Genomic DNA, 21,856 nt, shown 5'->3' with positions numbered 1-21,856 from the left:
AATTAGACCACCACATTTATGTTCCCTTTTATTCAACAGCCACCCTACCTGCCCTCCCTTCCCCAGTGTCCGATTCGACCAGCCCAAGCCTTCACAAGGCCTGTCAGAAGCAGATCTTTTAAAGCAAATTCTAAAAATAAATAAGCTGGGTTCCCAGCAGTACATGGAGATAAAGTCTAATGGCAGTCAGCTTGGGTCAGTTCACCAGCAGCGAATGGTCCTCCGGGGAGTCTCTGGAAGACAGAAATGGAAAGAAGAGGCATCGAATCTCCCTGCACACACTTTCCCCCCAGCCTCTGTCACCCCACAACCCAGACCTGGGCTCCAACCTTCCACAGCAGCAGAGAAGGCTACAAGCTGAGCCGCTTCCACGACGGAACTTGCCAGATGTGGGACTGTCCTGGCACTGCTCGATGTAGGCCTGGAGCTCACTCTTCTCCGTGCCAGTACCTCCCGGGTGCTGGAAAGAGACGACTCCCCGAACTCAGCATGGAAGTCGGTCCTGACTTCTAAAGTTCTTTTGGTCCAGACAGCTGGATGTCCTGCTGTTTCTCTGCCGTGACCACTCTGGGTCTCATGTCCGGACCTTTGCTTTGTGGCTTGCCTCACTGTAGAGATTTTTCCTGTCCCTGGATGTGGCCACAGGTCTCACTTATTGGTTTAGTGCCCTCTGCTGCAGGCCAGAAGCCTAGGCCGATATTTAGCAATCTAGCTTCTCAGCTGGAGCAATGTAACAGTTAAAGGCCTGACCTCCTACATCCAAGGGTCCTGTGTATATGTGATATCTGAGTGTTTCAGCAGGACTTGGTGTGGCTGCTTGGGGCATGGGTGTCAGTAAGGTACCTGTGGTACACATAGACCCATCCATGTGGGAGAGAGTGCACACATCTGCTACCAGTAATGTACAAGTCCCAGTAAAGTCCTGTAACTTCCTGTCACCACCACTATTTCTCCAAGTCCTTCCTGCCTACCAGTCTTTGGATGTTCCTTTCCACAGTGTGCTCTTCCTTGGGCTCCCATCTCCCCAATCTAGAATTGTCAAGAGATAAAGGGAATGTTGTAAGCAGCCACCCAGCCACACTGACTTGTGTATGGGTGCGCTTGTGCATGTGTGTGTGGTGTAAAACTCTCGTGTCTTATAGGATACTAAGAAAAGGTAGCGTCTGTGCAGGCTGTGGTGGCCTAGACAAGAGGACAAGAGCGCCATGTGGAGTGGCAGGGAGGCAGGGTTAGTCCAGCAAACACGTTCTAAGGAGTGTGGACTGACTGCTGGAGAATCAACAGTCACTGTCCATCTGGTGCTAGTGAGGAATAGGAACGGTACGTGGGTTGACAGCCACTAGCAAAAGGTATACAGGGAGCATGGAAGGCTGGACAGGAGGACCTGCTGTAGTTGGCTATTACTGTGGCCCTGGAAAAGCTGAGGAAGTGGCTCGGCTGCTAGGGTGAGTATAGAGCATGCAGGAAGTCCTGAGTGCCATGCCCAGCACCACAGACAGTGAGGTGACAGTACTATCTACCCATAAGCCCAGCTCTCAGGTGGTGGACACAGGTCACCCTCAAAGGGAAGATTTAACAGGCCTGTAAGATGGTTCTCAGGGGAAATGACTCCACATGGTGGAAGGTGAGAACAGACTTCCACAGTTGTCTCTGATTTCCAAACACCGTGCTGTGTACAACCTCCTCCCACCCCCAAATAAGTAAATGGGGTTTTTTGATTTTTTTTTTTTTTTTTAAGATATTCGAGAGGGAGGAGGCCAGTGAGATGGCTTGGCAGGAAAATGAATGCACTTGCTGCAAAACGGATAACTTGTGTTCAGGTCTATGTACCAATTCCTGTGGTTTGTGTCCTCTGATACATGTAACAAGATGCATGCACACACACACACACACACACACACACACACACACACACACACGGGGGGGGGGATAACATACTGACATGTTTTTATAACCAAGAAGAACCATAGGAGCCTGTCCTCTTCTGCCCATCCAACTGAATCCCACTGTGGTACATCCTAGGCTACTCTTCCAGGACGATTCAAACAACCCCAACGACCCCAAACCCAGTTCCTGGCCACTCTCTCTTTGGACTTTATAGAGCTTCTGGGTCTTCCCTGTTCCAACTATTGTGAAGCCAGGCAGCCCTTGGAACTCAGGGGAGGGGAGGGGAAGATGCTGACCTTGATGGTGTCGTAGGCGCCAGTGATGAGTGCGATGAAGAGGCTCAGCACCATGTAGATGAAGAGGCTGATGAAGGAGTAGAGGTAGAGCTGGGAGAAGAGCCACACCAGACTACTGTGACCCTGCTGGGCCTGCATGGCTGCGAATGTCACAAACATGTCGTCTCCGTTGATGAGCGAGAACAGACACTCGGAAACCATGGACAGCGAGCGGAACTGTAGACAGTGAGGTCGGGTAGGAAGATACATGTGAGTTGGGGAGTGGTTGGGCTTCTTAGGGTCGGTGGGCGAGAAGACTGGCAACTGGGCCCATCTGAAGGTCATCATATTAATGGCAAGGTCATGGAGCTAACAGAAAGGTCACAGGGTCAAGAACTAGTTCCGCAGGAGTCAGAGGGGCTGATAGGTGAAGTAACACAGAGCAAGATAGTCCCCAGTGACCAAAAGGATGACCAAGTGACCAAAGGATGACCCCACACAGCAGGGTCAATGTCCTGAGCATTGACAGTCAGAAGGGACAGAACACAAAACTGCTACAAGTGCATAGGAAGTGGATCAGCTGGTAAAGTTCTTGACTAGAAAGCATGAGCTCCCGAGTTTGATCCCCAGCACCTACATAAAGAAGTGGGTGTGAAGTGTGCTTGTAATCCCAGCACTGGGGCGCAGGGGCCAGCTAATCTATCCTAATCATGAGCTACAGGCCAATTACACCCTGTCTCAAAATAAAAACCAAGGTGGGGATGGACATTATGCCACATAGCTTTAAACCCAGCATTCTAGGGGCAGAAGCATACATGTCTGTGAACTTGAGGTAAGCCTGACTTATATAGTGAGTTCCAAGATAGTCAGGGCTACACTGTGAGACCTTGTCTACAAACAAAAAAAAAACCTATTAGGTGAATGAGATTTTAGAATGATAGTAAAGGCTGACCTCTGGCTTCCACATACATGGGTATACAGAGTATATGTGTACACACACACACACACACACACACACACACACACACACGAGCATATTTACTTACACAGATGAAAAAACAAAGTCCCTTGAGGGTAGTTCACAAACACACACAGCCCCCATTAGCCCATACCTTCACATGGTACGGCCCTAGGACGATCCAGCCACAGAAGCAATAACCCAGGTAGATGACAGCCACACAGCAGCAGAAACGCATGACACTGGGCAGTGCCACACGCAACGTAGCAATCAAGATCTGCGGAAGGGCAAGGGGACCACAATGAAAGCAATGGCCACAACCCAAATGTCTCTCAGATGGCAGGGAAGGCCTCACTAATGTGGTCAGAGGGGCTGCTGAGAGTTTAGATAGGGCAGGACCCACCTGGGAGAACCCTAGATCACACCACAGCTGGACTCAGCTGGATGGGCAGGTAGGGACAGGCTCCCATGGTCCTGCCCAGGTACAAAGACTCGTGTGTCTGTGGTAGGTGGATATAAGAACAATATTTGTGGTTTGGTGATATAGATCACTCGCAGAGTGTCTCGTATGCACAGGGACTTGAGTTCAATCCCTGGCATTAAACAAAGCTAAACATAGTGACATACAGTTGTCATCACAGTACTTGGGAGGTGAGACAGGAAGATCTGGAATTCGAGGTCATCCTTAACTAGATAGGAAGCCCAACCTGGGCTACAAAAGATTTTGTCTTTAAAAAAAAAAGTGTCAGGTGCTTGTCTTTAGTGCGAGCACTTGAGAGACAAAGGCAGGCAGATCTCTGAATCTGAGACCAACTTGGTTTACAGAGTGGGTTCCAATACTACCTAGAGAAACCCTGTCTCAAAAAATATTTTTAAATAATAAGGGAAATGAAAAAAGAAAGCAAAGAAAGTCTTGTGATGAGTCACTGATTGGCAGAAACTAGTGACTGCTTTGTGTGTTCGGGTTTATTTGAGAGGCATGGGCAGGTGGGGCTCAGGCGTAGGACACTCACGTTATACTTGTGGAAAAACGTCAGGTAGCGAATGACACCAACCCAGACGAGCAGAGTGGAAGTACCCAGGAGGATGCTGCAGACGTCATAGCTGGCTAGGTTCTGTGGGCAGAAGCAATGAGTCAACCCTGGTCCCCAAGCGGGCAAGGACCTGAAGACAGAGACACAGGGTTCTGAGAACAGGGCACTGATAGGACTCACACCTTTGCCTCGATGCCAATCTTCATGACAGTCCCCGAGATGGTAAGCACGTCACTGGTGACCAATAGGATGTACCAGCCATTGACAAACTCCAACCGTTCCCAGAGGCTGATTTCCCGGCCCCGCCGTCGCCACATGAATACAACAAACTCCTATGGGAAGAGCCCAGGTGAGGGTCTGTCTAGAAACCCCTAGGCCATCACCCCACCATGGCCCCAGGGCTGGGCAAGGCGGGCACCAGCGCTCGTGACACCAGGGCCTCACGTTCTGCAGCAGGAAGCCACGGAGCAGTGAACGGGCACACAGCAGAAAGGACAGGGAGCAGGTGAGGATGACCACCACATCAAATAGAAGCCGGAAGCTGTTGTCTCCTACGGGAAAGGGGTGGCTGCAATCAAAACTCATACAGGGCCATAAGAGGTTGGGGCAAGGAAGAAGCCCTGGAAGAGGGGTGTGTGTGTGTGTGTGTGTGTGTGTGTGTGTGTGTGCGCGCGCGCGCCTGGCATGGAAAGTGTCAACCCCCCTGATGAACCCTGGCATGGAACAATGTGGTGTCAAGACAAGTTCTCTACCACAAAAATACAATTCCAACTTGTTTTGTCATTGGTCTCAAAAGACAGGATCTCATATATCCTAGGCTGGTCTTGAGTTCATACTGAGATTACAGGAAAAATAATATTTGAAAATGTTTTCAAAGCAGTGAGAATTGAACATAGGGCCTCACCTCTGCTAGAATTACTCTCCAGCCCATTTTGTTTTGTTTTATTTTATTTTGGGACATGGTTTCACGTAACCCAAGGTAACCTGGGATTCATTAATGTAGACAAGGATGACTTCGAATGCCTTGTGCTATGATTACAGGAAAAATATTTATTTACTTATATATTTATTTACAGTACTGGGGGTTAAACCTAACGCCTTGAGCATGGTAGGAAACCACTATGCCACCAGGCTACATCCCCAGCCATCTTTTTACATTTTTGAGACAAGGTCTCTCAAAATTGCTCAGGCAGATTCTGAGTTTGTGAGTAACCTACTGCCTAAACAGTTAGGATTACAGGCCCCCTGAGGTGGTGTGAATATGCTTGTCCCATGGGAAATGGCATTATGGGGGTGTGTGGCTTTGTTAGAGAAAGTGTGTCACTGGGTAGGTGGGCTTTGAAGGCTCCTGGTGCTTAAACTCCACTTAGTGCAGAAGAGCCCCTCTTCCTGGCTGCTTTTGGATCAAGATGTAGAACTCTCCTGCACCATGTCTACCTGGAAGCTGCCATGCTTTCCACCGTGATGGTAAGGGTCTGAACCTCTAAAACTTTAAGCCAGACCCAATTAAGTGTTTTCTTTTATAAGAGTCATCTTAGTCATGGTGTCTGTTCCAGCAATGGAAACCCTAACTAAGATACCCAGGATACTCCTACACAGTCAAGATGCTTGATCAACACTGGCCTGGAGTCACAGATAAGTCATGAATAGTAAGGGCCCCTGGACAGTACTATCTGAGACCCAAGAAATGTCTGGGAGAGTCAGGACTAATGTTAGGGTAATAGGGGGTCTGAGGATGGGAGGGTTTACCATGACTGGAGACACTGGGGTGTTTACACTCCTGGATGTGGGTCTGGGTCTCCAGGCGGATGGGGATTCGTCCACTGTGTGCTTTATTGTCAAATGTGATCTGAAGGGGTGAGGGCAGAGTAAGCTGGAGCAGCCCCACACAACAACCCCAGCTCCCACGACAGCCAATCCGTCTCTACCCCATCAGTCCCACGCCAACCCCCAGCCCCATGACCACTCGTCCAAGTCCTCTACTCTCATACACCTTGAGTGAATACTCCTCTGACGTCCCTCACCCATGCAGGGGAGCTTGGGGTCCAGAGGATCACCCAGTTGCTCACCAGGATACTGAAGGTGTAACAGTCAGGGATCTCATTGTTGATGAGGCTCTGCAGGTTAATTGTCTTCAGCTGGAAGTGGATGGTGACGTTGATCAGCCTATTGGGGGAGGCTTGGGTGAGGGGCAGGGGTCCAGTGTCAGTCACTCCTATCCCATGCTAACTCTGCAGCTGGCAGAGGAAATGGCTCACTTGGTGACCCATTAGGTCACTAGGTGAGGACCCTGACCCCATCAACTCCATGAAAACAGCCTCAGCTCCAGTGTTTGGACTCCAGCCACCCACTCACCCCATCCTCAGCTGGACCCTTGAGCCCCTCAAAGAATCAGCCCCTTCAAGAGAAAAGGGCAGTACTTGTGGAATTTCAATGTGAGGTTCTTGTAACTGGTGCTGCCATCCAAGAAGTCCAAGTCCTCACTGGGGATGTCAGGGGGTCTGTCAGGAGGATCCACCTGGATACAGTCTGAGGACAGTCAGTCACACAAAAGGACTCAGGGAACAGGGAGGCCCAGGCTGGTCTCCTACAATCCTGTGGGGTCTTCTTTCCTGTTTTAACTCCCACTTTATGCTTTACTGCCTCTCTCTAGCACCAGGGATCAAGCCTAGAATCTGTGTGCTAGGCCAGAGTCCACTAGAGCTACACTGTCAGCCCGCCCCTTCACATTTAACCTTTCGCTGCCACTACCCAAGGGAGGGCACGATCTGCCTTATGTTCTATAGAGACCACAGCATTCCACAGTCTCCAGACGCTCGGTGGGTACATGACACTAACGCCTGGCCCTTCTTGTGTCATGCATTCCACTGCACATGCCAGATTATTCTTGATCATACGATCTGATCACACAAATGTACAAGTGACAAGGTCCAGATTTTACATCTTTTTTTTTCTTTTTCTTTACTCCCCCCCCCCCCCCACAGCTTCACTTTAAGCCCCTCACTCGGGGAGTCTAGGCAAGCCATCTACCTCTGAGCCATACCCCAGGCCCTCACTGGGGGAGTCTAGGCAGGCTTTCTACTGTTGAGACAAATCTCTGAACCCTAGGTGTCAGGATTCAATCCCAGAAGCCTATACACTCAACACTTAGGCCCTGCCCTGACTACTCACCAGTGACTACCCTTGGATCAATGTCAAAGGTATCATTGGCTGGGTCCACATGGCCACGGTGGTAGTATCGTTGGCAAAGAGCCAGAGCTGAGCCATTGGCCCATGGCCCACCCCCACCTCGGACATAGGCGTACCGGCCCAGGGATATCTCGGGAAGGATCAGGTACTATGGGTAAAGAAGGAGAGGATCTGTCACCCCACTTGTGCAATACAGTACTCCCCCAAGCCCCTAACATCTGCTCACTATACCTGGTTCACAGCATAGAAGATGGCCTGGTAGAGCTGTTCCTGTGTGTAGGCTGCAAAGGTGTCATCAGCCCCATCAGAGTAACCCAGCAGAAAGAGATGTCGGAAGGCAATGGTGTTCTCTTCCCGAAATGTCACCACCAGCTGGTTGCTGAGCCCAAAGAGAATGAGCTGCCAAGAAGAAGCCAGGGGTTGGCCTTCATAGCACAACTCAGCAAGGCACAGGGAGAGGAAGAAGATGCCCCCCTGAGGTGAGACAAGGCCCTACTGGCGCTGCACGGGAGAGCCCATAACTCACTATTCGGTCAAAGATATCTTTGAACTCCTAATCTTCCTGCCTCCATCTCCCAAATGCTGGGGTGACAGATGTACACCACAGTGAGTTTGTGCAATCCTGGGGATGGAACACAGGGCCTCATGCATGCCAGGCAAGCACTCTACCAGCACAACTATTTCCCCCGCTGTCCTACAGTTACTACTGTGATGGAACACCATGACCAAAGGCAGCATGGGGGAGGGAAGAGTTTATTTGTTTACACTTCCACACCACAGTTCATCACTGAAGAAAGGCAGGACAAGACCTCAAATAGGGCAGGAATCTGGAGGCAGGAGCTGATGTAGAGGCCATGGAGGGGTTACTAACTTGCTCTTTATGGCTCACACAGCCTACTTTCTTATAAAACCCAGGACCACCATCCCAGGAATGGCGTCATTAACAATGAACTTGGCCCTCCCCAATCAATCACGAATTAAGAAAATGCCCAAGAGGCTTGCCCATAGCCAATCTTAGGAAAGCATTTTCTCAGTTGCAGTTCCCTCCTGCCTGATGACTTTAGCTCGTATCAGGTTCACATAAAAACCAGGGGGCACACCAGCTCCTTGTAGATTTTCTTTTCTGCCTCTTAAGTTCCATGCTACGTTGATCAAAGCATCCCCAATGCACAGCACAAGGCAGGCAGTAGTATACCTCACAGCAGTGGTGAATGAATGGTCAGTCTGTGTTTACTGATTGACAGGGTGTGTCCTAAACCCCATGCTTCCAGAATAGGTAACATTAGTGGTCTACTTTTGCTGAGGGGAGACCAGAAAGGATAGCATGAGATTGACTGGATTCAAATCCCGTCTACCCTGTACTCAGCCACTGTGTAACTTAACACAACTTTGTGAGCCTCAGGGGCACATTGGGTATAAATGGAGGCGAGAGTGGCCAGTGCTTCTGGGAGCTCAATAGAGTTATTGACCATAAATCTCAGACTCCTTCCTGACTGCTAATGCCACTGTCATTATCGTTATGTGGCAGCAAGGAGCCACTCCAAGATGAAATCAGTGGCTATGGTGGCATTTGTCCAAGGTCCTGCCTGGCTGGTCTCACCTGCACAGTGACCACCAAGATCTTGACCACCTGCAGCATCAGCTTGCAGGGCTTTCGGCCTTTGGCCCGGAACTTGTCACATGGACTCATAAAGAAGTACTTAAGGCGGCGGCGGAGGTCTTCCTCTTCTGGGGGGGTTGTTGGGACTGGTGAGGTCCCCCCCTGGGTCCCATATCCAGGATTGGGGGTCAGCAGTTGCTCAGTCTCTAAAAGAACAGGAAAGAACAGTAGAAGATCAGGGATGAACAATGCCCTCTGCTTCCTTCACCAGCAAGCTCCACCACTTCTATAGGAAAGGAAGACTATAGGCTCAGTAGGAAACGTGTTTGCCACCAAGCCTGACAACCTGAGTTTGATACTCTGAACTCACATGGTGGAAGGAGAGAACTCAAGCTCATGTGCACATATGCACATACAATAAATGCAATAAAAAGTATTTTAAAAAGAAAAAAAGAGACAAGGCTGGGATGTAGCTCAGTTGGTATAATGCTTGCCTAGAATGTCCTGAGTCTAATCCCAGCGTGGAATAAACTGAGCATGGTGGCGCACATCTGAAACCCCAGCTCTTGGGAGCTAGAAGCAGGAGGATCACGAAATCAAGTCCATGTTTTGCTATACAGCAAGTTTAAGGTCAGCTTGAGATACACGAGACTTTGGTGAGACCAGAAAGACAAGTAAGTGGGAAGGAGGTAGGGAGAACAGGGAGAAGGCACAAACTTGTAATCCCAACACTGGAAGGTTGAGGCAGGAGGATTATGAGTTCTAGGCCACCATGGGCCATACAGTGAGGGAAAGAAAAGAGCCCGTCACGACACATGCCTACAATCCTAGCACTTGTGAGGCAGAGACAGGAGGTTCAGAAGTTCAAGGTCATCCTCAGCTACAGTAAGATGGCTCAGAGAGTAAAGATGTTTGCTACAAAGCCTGACAATCTAAGTTTAGTCTCCTCACTGAGCCTCAACCTCATCTTCCAGATGAAGCTCCCGTCACCCTCCATAAGCTAAGAACTCAATATTCAGAAAACCTTTATCACAGAGCCTGGATTGAGGCTAGCAAAAAAAAAAAAAAAAAAAAAGATCCACCAGTCCTCTTGTGGGAGAAGGAGCAGCTGGGCTGGCTAGCTTCTGGGAGAGCTTGGCAAGACCCCACTCCTACCCAAACTCCAGCTAGTTAGCACAGAGCAGGGCCCAAATTCCAGTGCTCTCAGGACAAATCCTCCAAGAATAACCTCTGAACTCATTAGAAACCAGCCCATCCCAGGCCACAGGTCTGACATGAACAATAATAAAGGCTGACATAATGACTCATGTCTGTAAACCCGGCACTCAGAGGTAGAAGTTCAAGACTTGCCTTGAACTATATAGTAAAACACAGGCCAGGTTGGGTTAGAGCCTGATCCAGAAGAACCCCAAAACAGGGAATGGCAAGGTGGATCAGTAGGTAAGGGTGCTTGTTGCCAAACCTGACACCCTGAGTTCAATCCCTGGGACCCACATGGTAGAAAGAGAGGTCGAATTCCTACAGGTTATCCTCTGCAGTCAACTGACTTCATCGCCCTTCAGAGAGTCAAGTTCTGGGAATCCCACAGTCAAAAGCCAAATTCCAGACTCAGTTCACCTCTCTCAATCTGTCAAGAAAGTGGAAATTAAAACCATCTGTCCCTAAGGCTAAGATCCAGAAACTACTTTGAGAATCATGCCAGACCAACCAGAGAATAACCCAATCTTCAGTGCATAGCTAGGCTTACGGGGCATGCTGTACAAGCATTCTATCTGTGAGCCATTCTTCTAGCCCCAACGCTGCCCGGAAAGTTTGGGCCATGTCACTACATGTGGTTCCTACGTGGCTCCTCCCCTTTAGTCTAGATGAGCTTGTTTACAAGGTAGTAGGGAGGAAAGCCAAAAAAGGCAGGCTGTAAGTCATAGTTTAACCCATCCCAGGCACTACCAGGCGAGACTCCCACACAAGTGTCTGCAGCCAGCACACAGTGGGGATCAACACGAGATGTCATCCCCAGATTTCTCAGTGACAAGCCTTGAAGCTGGGAGCACATAATCTCATTTTAGGAAGGCAATTCTGCATGGGTTTGGGGAACTATAATTTAGTCCCCTGGTTCGTGGAGACCATCCCTCTAGCTCTCTTTCTGCCTATGTTTAGGGAGGCTGAGCATTTGGGTGTTGGTTTCCAGAAGGGAAGCCTTGGGTCTCATGTGCGGGTAACTGTCTTGAGTTTCAGCAAACTGAGCAACTGGAACTTTGGCTATAGCTCAGGACATAGCTCAGTGGTAGTGCTGTATACTGCCCTAGGTATAATCTGGAAGGAAGAGAGGAAGAGGAGGAAAAAGACCGGATTAGGCCTGTAATCCCAGTACTCAGAGGCTGAGAAAGGAGTATCACAGGTTCAAGTCTGGCAGAATTCTGGAGGCAAAGGAAGGCAGATCTCAGAACTTCAGAAGTGCCAGGGCTACAAAGAGACTCTATCTCAAAACAGATAAAAACAAAAGAAAACAAAGTTGAGAGTCTATAGAATAAGACCCAGATCCAAACAAAACCAACTACCACCAACAAACCCTTGGACTTCAAATACTATCCTAATGGAATAAGCTGGCTGCCTGCCTGTTGCATGTTTACAAACCGAGGACACTGGGTTGGGTAAGTCAACACTCCAACAGGTCACAAACAACCCTGGAAAGAAACGCTTGATAATTACAATAATACACCCATCCATGGTGACACATGCTTGGAATGCCAGCACAAGGGAGGTGGAGGCTGGGATTATCAGGAGTCCTGCCCTCTTAAATTGGAGAATCTTAACCCACCCACAGCCCAGGTTCTTTGGACCCTCTGTCTCTCTCTCTCATCCGCTGGTGCCTTGCCGGCGGTATCGTGGGATTCCTACTTTCTATTTTACAGGACAACAACTAAGTTTGTATTGGCCTTCAGGATCATCACCACCACCAATAATCTCTCTGCAGACATTTTAAAGGCTGGGGCCCACCCACTGGTTCTGGGAAGCAACTGCCCACCTCTCCTCCATAAGTCTGCACCCCACTTTAAAGGGGAAAAATGGAGAGCTTGGTGCAAGAGGCTGGGGAAGATGGTGTCCACCCACCATTCTGTTCTAGGAACTGTAGAACCTCACTGTTTGAGGCCAAGAGATGCGGGTAGCCATCTACTACCTGGGTTTTGGGTACTATGCAAAGCTGTCCACCTGAGGTTAGAGATGCTGTTGGTACACGCCCACCACCCACGTTCTAGGATGCGATTGTCTCTCTCCTATGGGGACTTGAAAAACTTGAGAACTGGAAGCCCAGGTTCTGGGAGCCATATCCCCATCTCTCCCCTATGGAGCATCTGAGAAGTCCGCATTGGACTTGAGGAACGGGAAGTTGAGCGCTGGACGTCCAAGGTTGGAGATGTCTATGCGCACCCACTGCCCAGGCTCTAGGAAGCATCATCTGTCAATCTCCCACAGGAACGCTGAGAAGTCCGCACTGAACTTCAGAACATTAAGCTGGACATTCGCCGCCCAAGGTCAGCTATGTCGATGCCCACCCGACACCCAGATTCTAGGATCGGCAGAAGCATTCTGCCTGAGGTAGGTGCTGGTGCCCACCCCGCCGCCCGGGTTCCAGAAGCCGAATGCCCATCTCCCCTCATCGGACTGGAGCGGAAGGCTGGGCGCTCGTCACCTGAGGTCGTGGAGCCGGGCGCGCCCTCCCGCAGCCCGCGCTCACCTGAGCCGCGCCGGCCCGCCGCGGTGGCCATGGCCGCACGGTGAGCGCGGGACGGGGGCGAGTCCGAGCGCGCGCCGCGGTCACTGCGGCCTCGCTCCCTCCCGGCGCCGCTTCAAACCCTCCCGCATCAGCTGACAGGCGGCGCGGTCACGTGAGCGGGGCGCCTGCGCCGAACACGTGACAAGCTCGACCCGGTCTAAGGGAGCAGGACATAACCTCCCAGCAGTGCGCATGCGCTGCTCGCTGGACTGTTGTGGACTGAAAACAGTCCCGCGGTCCTAGTGCCGACCGCAATGCTAACAAAAAAAAAAAAAAAAAAAAAAAAAAAAGGTCTCAGGGACCTGCTGGCTTCTAGGTGTGGCAGGGATTGGATCCGATGGCTCAGCGTCAACCACGTAATTTCTGTGTCCAGAACTTGAACTGTTACCCTCAGTGGTGGTCGGAGATGATGACCCCGACGTCCTAAGCCGAAAATATCCTCCCCTCTACTCCCAGAAACCTTTTCTGTCTCCCATCTGAGCTACAAACAAACTGTTATTTCCTAAACCAGATAGGACCATTTTTTTAACAGTCCAAAAGCTTTTCTGCACACTGCAACAGCCTCGGTCCTATCTTTTACTGACAGCCTCCTACAGAGAATCCAGAAGGACCTTCGAAGAATTATTACCTTCTAGAACCTCCTAGTGGCTTCTCACGATTTTGCAAGGACCAGAAAACTTCCCACTCTAACTAGCCATTGGTTTAGCTTCCATCTTCTGCCATTCAAGGGCAGTCTTGCTTGGAACTTGATAGTTAAAAACACAGGTTCTGCAAGGAAGGCAATTCGAGTTTAAATCTCACCATCAACTCAAAACTTTTCACAGTGCCTAACTGTGTGCTCTGTTTCCCTTTATTAATAATAATAATTAAATTTTTCTTGTCCTTTGTAAAACGGGAACCGTCCAGTTGCCTGCCTCTCTGAGCTGTACAAAGGATTAAATAAAGTAATTAAATGAATTAATTTAAGACCTTCTTACAGTGCTGGGGATGTAGCCCACTTGATGGGGTGCTTGCTCAGCATGCAGTCAGTAATATTATAATAATACTTTATTATTATTAATTTATTATTATTAATGATAATAAAATTATTTATTATTAATTATAAAATATTATAATACTTTCTCAAAAGCCAGGCATTGAGGCAGGGAGGTGGTTCAGTAGCTCAAGTGCTTGCCACGAAAGCATGAAGATCTAAATTCAGAACCCTAGAATTCATGGAAAAACTAAGTTTGGTACCTCTAACCCTAGCAGTGAGGAGGCACAGAGGATCCCTGGGGTCTGCGACCAAGCTAGTCTAGCCTGTTTGTGAGCTCCGGGATAAAAGTGAAGGGCTGAAGAGATAGCTCAGTTAGAACTGCTTCTTGCAGAGGACTAGAGTTCAATTCTCAGCACCCACGTGGTGGCTGACAACTGTCTGTAATTCCAGCTCCACTAGACACAATGTCCTCTTCTGACCTCCAAAGTCACCAGTCACGGGGCACAGACTTACCTGAAAGCAAAATGCTCATAAATATATAATAAAAATAAAATTTAAAAAGTGGAGAATTGAGGAAGGCACCAACCTGGATCCCTTACCTCTGTGTAGACACACACAAGCACCGGCACCCACACCTACAAGTACATAATGCACACACACACACACACACACACACACACACACATATACACACGATGGAGAGGACGGAAAGGAGGTGTTGGGCTGTTCAGAAGATGGGTTTTGAGATCAGCTAGGTCTGTGTAGTGATATCCTACCCCTTAAACAAAGCAAAAATCTTCCTCAGGAAAAGTGGTCCTTCCATCTAAACCAGAAATCTTGCTATGATTTTAGAATGTTCCATCCTCTGCCCTTAGTTTTGAGATGTTTTTAAATGATAAGTGTCCAAACTGTGCCGGTCTCGCTCCCTTCTGAGACCTCAGTTTTAGAAGTTTATTATGATGCTTGACACCTGTAATGCCAGCACTCAGAAAACTGAGGCAAGCCTGGGCTACATAGTACGTTCTGGGCCAGCCTGGGCTACAAAAAGAGACTATCTCAATAAACAAACAAGCCAACAATGAGAAGAGATGGTTTCAGTCGTTAAACTTGGGTCAGTAGACGGGCCACATAGCCGTTCCAGCTGCCGTAGCTCCAGCTCCTGGGGATCCAGCACCACCCTTTGGTTCCCACAGAGACATCAGGCATGCACGTGGTGCACTAACATGCAGGCCAAACACTCATACACATAAAATAAAAAATGTAAATAAAATAAAGGGAGCCGGGAGGTGGCTCATTAGGTAATGGCATTCGCTGCCACGCAATACCCGAAACCGTCATGGTAGGGAAACCAACCCCTAAAAGTCATCTGACCTCCACACATGGATGCAAACACACACACACACACACACGTACTTTTTAAATATATAAGAGATGGCTCAGTGGTTAAGAGCACTTACAGAAGACCTGGGTTTAATTCCCAGCACCCAGAGCATGGTTTATAGCCATCTGTAACTCCAGTTCTAGGGGACCCAGTGTCCTCTCCTGCTCTATGTGGGCACGCTGTGCACACAGCACACAGATATACATAGAGGCAGAATATTTATACTCATCAAGTGACAGTCTAGCTTTTTGTGACAGGCTTACTATACAGTCCAATCTGCTTGCTGCCACCTCCAGAGTTCTTAGGTGACAGGCCTGAACCACTGCACCGGCTAACAGATGCTCGTTAAGCACATAAAATGTGTGACAGGCATATGTAACCACCACACCTCCAGTGGCTTTTCAAGGACAAGGGGGTTAACTCAAGGATCCAGTGGCTTGCCTTTGGTGCCCTTTAGTAGCCTCTGTGGTCAGCCTGCTAGAATATCATCTTGCCAGAAATCCCAACTCTCGAGCAAATACCTAAGGAAAACACCCACAGAGGTCGAATGACTTGACAACAGTGACCAGACCCAGGAGAACAGAGACATAATGGGTAGAGACACTCTGTGGGGCCTTGTACTGTAAGCTAGGAAGCCTAGAGAGTGTGCCTTCACAGATCTGCCTGGCCCGGACCACACCCTCCGTCCCCATCAGCAGTAGGAGAAATCAACAACACAGAGCCAGGAGGCAGGAGGATTTTACTGTGAATATAACACGCACCTTCCTCAGATCATCATAGATGCCAGTGCCCCCTTTACCCATCAGGGCCCAGCAATGCCCCTTCCTCCTTTACCCACTTGGGACTTTCTCCAGTTGGAAGGGCTGGGCTGGGACTGTCGTGAATGGGAGAGCAAGGGTCAGTTTGGGACTTGGGCTTGGGGTCAGGACTGGGGACAAGATCGGGGTTAGGGTTGGGGTCAGATTCTTGGTCAGGACTGGGCACCACATCAGGATCAGCATCATGGCCTGGCTTAGGGTCAGAAGACAGAACAATATCTGGACTGGAGATAGAGCCTGAGTGGGTCTGGAGGATGGGATTTTGGAGTGAACCCAGCACAGAAGTAGGGGCAGAACTGGCACCAGAACTGAGCCCCAGGCCAGATCCCAGCACAGAAACCGCATCAGGACTCAGGAAAGAGATCTGCCCTGGCCTCATCATAGATACTGGGCTCAAACCAGGCCCAAGGCCCAGCCCAGCTGCTGCTGCAGCAGCCGCAGCGGCGGCTCCCTCATGCACACGCTTATGTTTGGTGAGGCTGGAGGCTTGGCCAAAGGCCTTGCCGCAGAGCTGACAACGGTAGGGGCGCTCGCCAGAATGCACGTGGAGGTGTTGTAGGAGTGCTGAACTCTGCCCAAAGGCCTTGGAGCAGTGCGGGCAGGCGTAAGGGCGCTCACCAGTGTGGATGCGGAGGTGGTGCTGCAAGTTGGAGCTCTGCCCAAAGGCCTTGCCGCAGTGGGGACAGCGGTAGGGACGCTCAGCAGTGTGGGTGCGCTGATGCTGGAGCAACGCTGAGCTCTGCCCAAAGGCCTTGCCGCACTGTGGGCATGGGTAGGGACGCTCGCCTGTATGGGTGCGCAGGTGTTTAAGTAGCGCAGAACCCTGCCCAAAGCCTTTGGCACACACTGGGCACTTGTGGGGACGAGGGCCACCGTGCGTGCGCAGGTGTTGGGCCAGCAACGAGCCGTGGCCGAAGGCTTTGCCACACACTGGGCAGTGGTGTGGCTTCTCCCCGCTGTGGCTGCTGCGATGCTTGAGCAGTGTGGACCGCCAGCCGAAGGCCTTGCCACAGGCAGCACACTGGTAGGGTCGTGCGCCAGTGTGGATGCCACGATGCTGGGCCAGTGTGGCGCCATGGCTGAATGACTTGCCACAGTCGGGGCAGCGGTAAGGCTTCTCTCCACTGTGTGTGCGTCGGTGCTGGCTCAGACCAGAGCTGCGACGGAAGGCTCGCCCACAATCAGGACAGGAGAAGGGACGAGGTGGACTGGCAGGGGCAGGAAGCACCGCTGGGCTGGTGGTCAAGATTTCGGGGGTGGCAGGGAGGCCGGAAGGAAGGGAATCCACATCTGGAGCAGCAGGACTGAGGGTGTCATTGCTTGGGTCGAGAACTAGCGGCACCGGGCCAATCACATCAGGATCGAGGTCGAAACTTGAAGACATGGGATCCAGATCTTGGGGATCTAAGTCTGGCTTCTCCAAGATGGACCGTGGAGCTTCGTCTGCGTCAGGGTCCAGATCTTCTAAGCTGGCGTCCCCATCTTCTGAGACAGTGTTGAGGTCTTCCGGCTCTGGCTCAGGGCTTTCAGAAATAGGATCTGGATCTTTGGGACTGGGGTCCAGGTCTTCTGGGTCTGAATGGAGGTCTCCATAAAGGGGCCTGAGACTCTTGTGGCCCGGGTTCCTAACCAGGACTGAGCGCCTCATCCCGGAAGTAGAGCTGCTCACAGCCTCTGGAACAGGATCTGCGCAATGAGGACAGGAGGTTGGTAGAGGGAGGTTCTGGGGGAGAGGGGACTGGCTATGCCACACTAAAGTCCCCAGTGAATGTATACTGTTCCCGTTCTTGTCTTTAATCACAAGAGTTCTAATTGGTGTCCTAGCTGGGATTTGGAATAGAAGGATCCTAGTGGGACATGCCGGGACCCTCACTTCACTTCAAACCTGGATCGGGGCCATCTTGGGATCTTCTTCTTTTTTTTTTTTTTTTTAAATAAACAGGGTCTTGTGTAGCCCCAGTTGTCTAGCAACTCAGTATGTAATCAAGGATGACCTTAAATTTCTTATCCTCCTGCCTCAACCTCCTGAGTGTAGAATCCCAGGAAAGGCACAGCCACATCCAGCTTATGTGGTACCCGCTTCCTGCATGGTAGGTGAGCATTCTACCATCTGAACGGCAATCCCAGCCCCATCCTGACCTCTAAGGGGAGCTTGGGTGCTATGGAAGACAGATCTAAGGTCTGACACCCAAAATCGAAGAAAAAGGTGCTGGGGTTCTTTTTCCTCATGAGGTCATGGTCAGAATTCTTTTTTTTTTTTTAAAGATTTATTTATTTTATGTATGTGAGTACACTGTCACTATCTTCAGACACCAAAAGAGAGCATCGGATCCCATTACAGATGGTTGTGAGCCACTATGTGGTTGCTGGGAACTGAACTCAGGACCTCCGGAAGAACAGTCAGTGCTCTTAACGGCTGAGCCATCTCTCCAGCCTCATGGTCTGGATTCTTGCCCCACCTTGTTAAGTGGTAGATCTGGAGATTCCTGGTACTGAGGGGAGCTGATGTGGCTTGTCTTACAGGAGGAGATGGGTATCGGTAGGGATGAGAAGCTAATGGTATCTAGAATTCCTTCTCTGTCACGGTGAAAAATGCAGGAACTCTTGTTTGCTTCCAGTGAGGAATTCTAGACCTCACAGCTTGGATGGGGTACACTGTCTCCCAAACCAGAGGGCCAGGGAGAGGAAACCTGAGCTAGTAGTGGTGCACAATTCTGTAATCCCAGCATTTTTTTTGAGGATGAGGCTGGCAGATAATCTTCAAAATGAAAGAGGGGTGTGTACATGGCCCTCTGCTGGGGAAAGGGATGGATGGAACACTAAGAACTCCACAGCCAGGGGGTGGAGAGGTCAGTTAATACAGCCATTTTCCAATTGGCTAGAAGATTGTGGATTTTAACCCCTTGGTGAAGAGCCCGAGGGACAATAGCTGGGGCCCTCTGTGGTTAGAGAGAGAACTGGAGGGTGAGGTGGCAGAGGGATGAGGAGGAATGTCTCCAGGGAAGGGAATTCCTGAACCACAGACTCCTCCATTAGGGTACCAGGACTGTGTTAGGGAAAGGGGCAGATGTGGAAAAACCCATCTCTATCTTGGGGCTAACTGAACTCTTTGTTGGGCTGGGCTCCTGGGGATGAGAGAGACCTTCAGGACCCCAACCTCACTGCCAGGAGACAGTATACGTAGGGGAGCAGAGTTCCCCCAACAGTTTCTCTACCCAGGCGCCACTGCTGGAGATTAGTGGGCAACCCCCCCCCCCGCCCCGCCCCTCTGCCTCAGCACAGGATTCCGGAGACAAGGTATTTTTACGTTGCCCTCGAAGGAAGCAGCCTCATGAACTCCCATCTTGGATGGAAACTCCCACTTATCTCTTAGATGAAAAGCCCTGTGGAGAGGGCAGGTGCACCTCGATCATCTCTTGGGAAAATGGGCTTCCAGGGCTCTACATCCCAAGACTGGAGGTGGACTATAACAATAACTGGGATTTTTCTTGGGATCCTTGAGGTAACACGACTCCTCCCTCCTGGACACACACACTTTGGAGTATAAAGTCCCACATAGGAAGAACAATGCCCCAGGTTTCTCTTGGTTTCCAGAAAGAAAGAACCCCTTATTACCTCCTGAAGCAAGGAGGTGTCCTGCTCTGTAGGACCGAGCTAGCGGGCGCCTCCACCCATCCGGATCTCAGATTCACTGTAGATTAGGGGGTGGTCCTGGCGTTGGCAGGATAAACGTACTACTAGGCCTGAGCTCCTCGGGACCCCCTCCCACCGCATCCGCCACCTTGACCCCCCCAAGTGGAGCGCTGCCACCATGCACTCTGCAAGAGGTGTATAGAGGTAGCCTGGGGCCGCGCCCCGCACCCTGCTCTTAGTGTTGGGGGTCTTCTCCCAACCACCTCCCCCTTTTGTCCAGCCTTCCCCTTTCCGGCCCGATCCGCTTTCGGGGTCACTCACCCGATGCCCCTCGCCCCTGCCCGGCCTGGCTGCACTCTCGCTGGCCAGCCGGTGTCTCCCCGCCCCGGGCTTGCAGGAAACCCCACCGCTCGCCAGCCCCGCTGGCGGCCCCCTCGGCCCAGCGGCCCCGCCAGGCGCTCCCGGGGAGCGAGAGGGGCCGGCCGAGGGCCGCTGCGGGAGCTGCTGGGACTTGTAGTTCGCCCGCGCCCTCGGCGGCCGGAGCCATTGCTGCCCCCGCCCCCCGGGCCAAGCCTTTGTCCCAGCCAGGGCCACCCGGGCCAGCGAGCGTCCTGTCTTTGTTTGCGCCCTACCAACCCGCGCCACCCTAATCCCTCCATGCACCCATGTGACTCTTCCAGCCCCTTTCTCGACCCTGATCTTGACTCTCCATCTGTATTACTGTCTCCATCTGTCCATTCATTCTGTCCCCTCCTCTCCATCTCTTTTTCTTCTTCATCTCCTTAAACAATTATTTGATTCAGAGCCCATGTGTGCCGTGTTGCGCATAGGGAAATCCGTGGACAACTTGCAGGAGTCCATTCTCTTCTTAATCCATCCCAGGGGTGGAAGCAGGGTCCGCATGCTTGTCCATGAACGTGTACCTGCTGAACTATCTCTCCCGGCCTCCGTTTTTTTCTCTCTACCAGAATCTATTTTTCCTCTTTTAATTTCTTTGCTTCTGGTCCAGTCTCTGCCTCTGCCGTCTTTCGTCTTTGCCTGTCTTTGTCTCGTCCTCTAGTTCATTCCTCTATCTTGTTTCAAACACCAGCTATCATGATATTCAAACACACGGTAGGGGGTGGACTTTGAGAAGGTCTGCAATTTAAACAGTGTCTGTCTTTTCTTCATCCAGCATTATCTCAAAAAGTTTCTGGCTGTCAAAATGGCTCAGTGGGTGATGCTTTGTGGTGAGACTGGTGGTTAGGGAGGTGACCCAGTCAGTAAACTGCTTGTTGCAGAAGCTTAAGACCTGACTAGAGACCTCTGTCACCTATGTGGAAAGACAGATTCAGTGGTGGGTATTTAGAATCCTAGCTTTGAGGTGGCTGAGGCAAGAGGATCCAAGGACTCCCTGGCCAGCCAGTATAGCTGAATATAGCTCCCAGGGTCGTTGTGAGACCCTGTCTCAAAAAATAAGGTTGGAGGGTCAACCAGGTGGCTCAGTGGGTAAAGGCGCTTGCTGAAATGTCAAGGACCCGAGTTTGACTCCCTAGGACCAACATGGTGGAAGGATTAAACTATCTTCCGACTTCCACATGGAAGCTATACATACCCCACTGCATAAATGAACAGAATTTAAAAAAAATAAAAAGTGGGGACCAATTGAGGTAGACACCTGAAGCCAACCTCTGTAGTCTGCATGTATGTGTATATATAAGTTCTTCCCCTCCCCTGTGTCTATCACACACACACACACACACAGATACACACACACACACACACACACACACACACACATACACACAGAGTTTTGATGGTAGAATCTTTCACTACTTTTAGGTGCCCTTCCGCCCTCGGATTTTTCCATCCTCTCAGCTTCCTATTCAAATGGCAGGTGATACCAGAGGCAGTCCGGAAGGCTGGACCAAGAGCTGATTTCTGGGAGACCTTAGCCAGAACTTCGGAAGGCTCTAGACCAAACTTTAAAGACACACCTCCCTCCACCGCAGAGTGATTGCAAACAACTCTGCCCAGGGGGAGCTGGCAGCTGGACCCCGATGTTCTTGCCTAAGTATGAACAGTGGCCACAGGGTGAAGCAGATGTACAGTGAGGCTACCCTCTGACCATATCTGCACTAAGACAGACAGAAGAATAGGTTGTATCCGGAACAACAACCACATATCTCCTCTTTCCCTCACAACACAAATGTCTGCCCGTTTGCCAGCCCACAATCTACTCTCAACCCGCCCACATCTCTGAGATAAAAGTAGCCGGAATCCCAGCCACAGACTGCACCAACCATAACTTCCCTAAAACCACCCAGCACAAGTCCATGCTCCCCCACCCC

At 50.6% G+C, this 21,856-nt stretch overlaps 2 protein-coding genes across 4 annotated transcripts; both read right to left on the bottom strand.

Annotated features, from left to right (window-relative positions):
- Nucleotides 1–15: 15 nt before the first annotated feature.
- On the bottom strand, nt 16–12,816 carry MCOLN1 (mucolipin TRP cation channel 1). Of its 3 annotated transcripts, none has more exons than XM_080941450.1 (14): nt 12,680–12,816; nt 8,944–9,149; nt 7,575–7,742; nt 7,326–7,491; nt 6,575–6,683; nt 6,224–6,320; nt 5,904–6,003; nt 4,599–4,705; nt 4,337–4,486; nt 4,134–4,235; nt 3,275–3,397; nt 2,184–2,399; nt 330–460; nt 16–233 (listed from the first exon to the last, which is right to left on the bottom strand). In XM_080941450.1, the coding sequence occupies exons 1-14, from the start codon at nt 12,708–12,710 to the stop codon at nt 197–199; spliced, it is 1,743 nt and encodes a 580-aa protein (XP_080797576.1). In that variant the 5' UTR covers nt 12,711–12,816; the 3' UTR covers nt 16–196. The 3 variants fall into 3 exon arrangements, with proteins under 3 accessions (XP_080797576.1, XP_080797575.1, XP_080797577.1); XM_080941449.1 differs by having other exon boundaries at nt 12,635–12,806; XM_080941451.1 differs by lacking the exon at nt 4,337–4,486 and having other exon boundaries at nt 4,134–4,284; nt 4,573–4,705; nt 12,635–12,806.
- Nucleotides 12,817–15,803: 2,987 nt separating this feature from the next.
- Nucleotides 15,804–20,073, bottom strand: ZNF358 (zinc finger protein 358; the record flags this gene model as incomplete). Its single annotated transcript, XM_080941019.1, has 2 exons — nt 15,804–17,579; nt 19,848–20,073. The coding sequence occupies 2 exons, from the start codon at nt 20,071–20,073 to the stop codon at nt 15,871–15,873; spliced, it is 1,935 nt and encodes a 644-aa protein (XP_080797145.1). The 3' UTR covers nt 15,804–15,870.
- Nucleotides 20,074–21,856: the final 1,783 nt, after the last annotated feature.

Source organism: Micromys minutus (assembly GCF_963924665.1).
Source record: "Micromys minutus genome assembly, chromosome: 29".
In the NCBI taxonomy this organism is placed as follows: domain Eukaryota; kingdom Metazoa; phylum Chordata; class Mammalia; order Rodentia; family Muridae; genus Micromys; species Micromys minutus.
The sequence above is the reverse complement of the archived record's forward strand: the minus strand, read 5'-3'. Positions and strand labels throughout refer to the sequence as shown.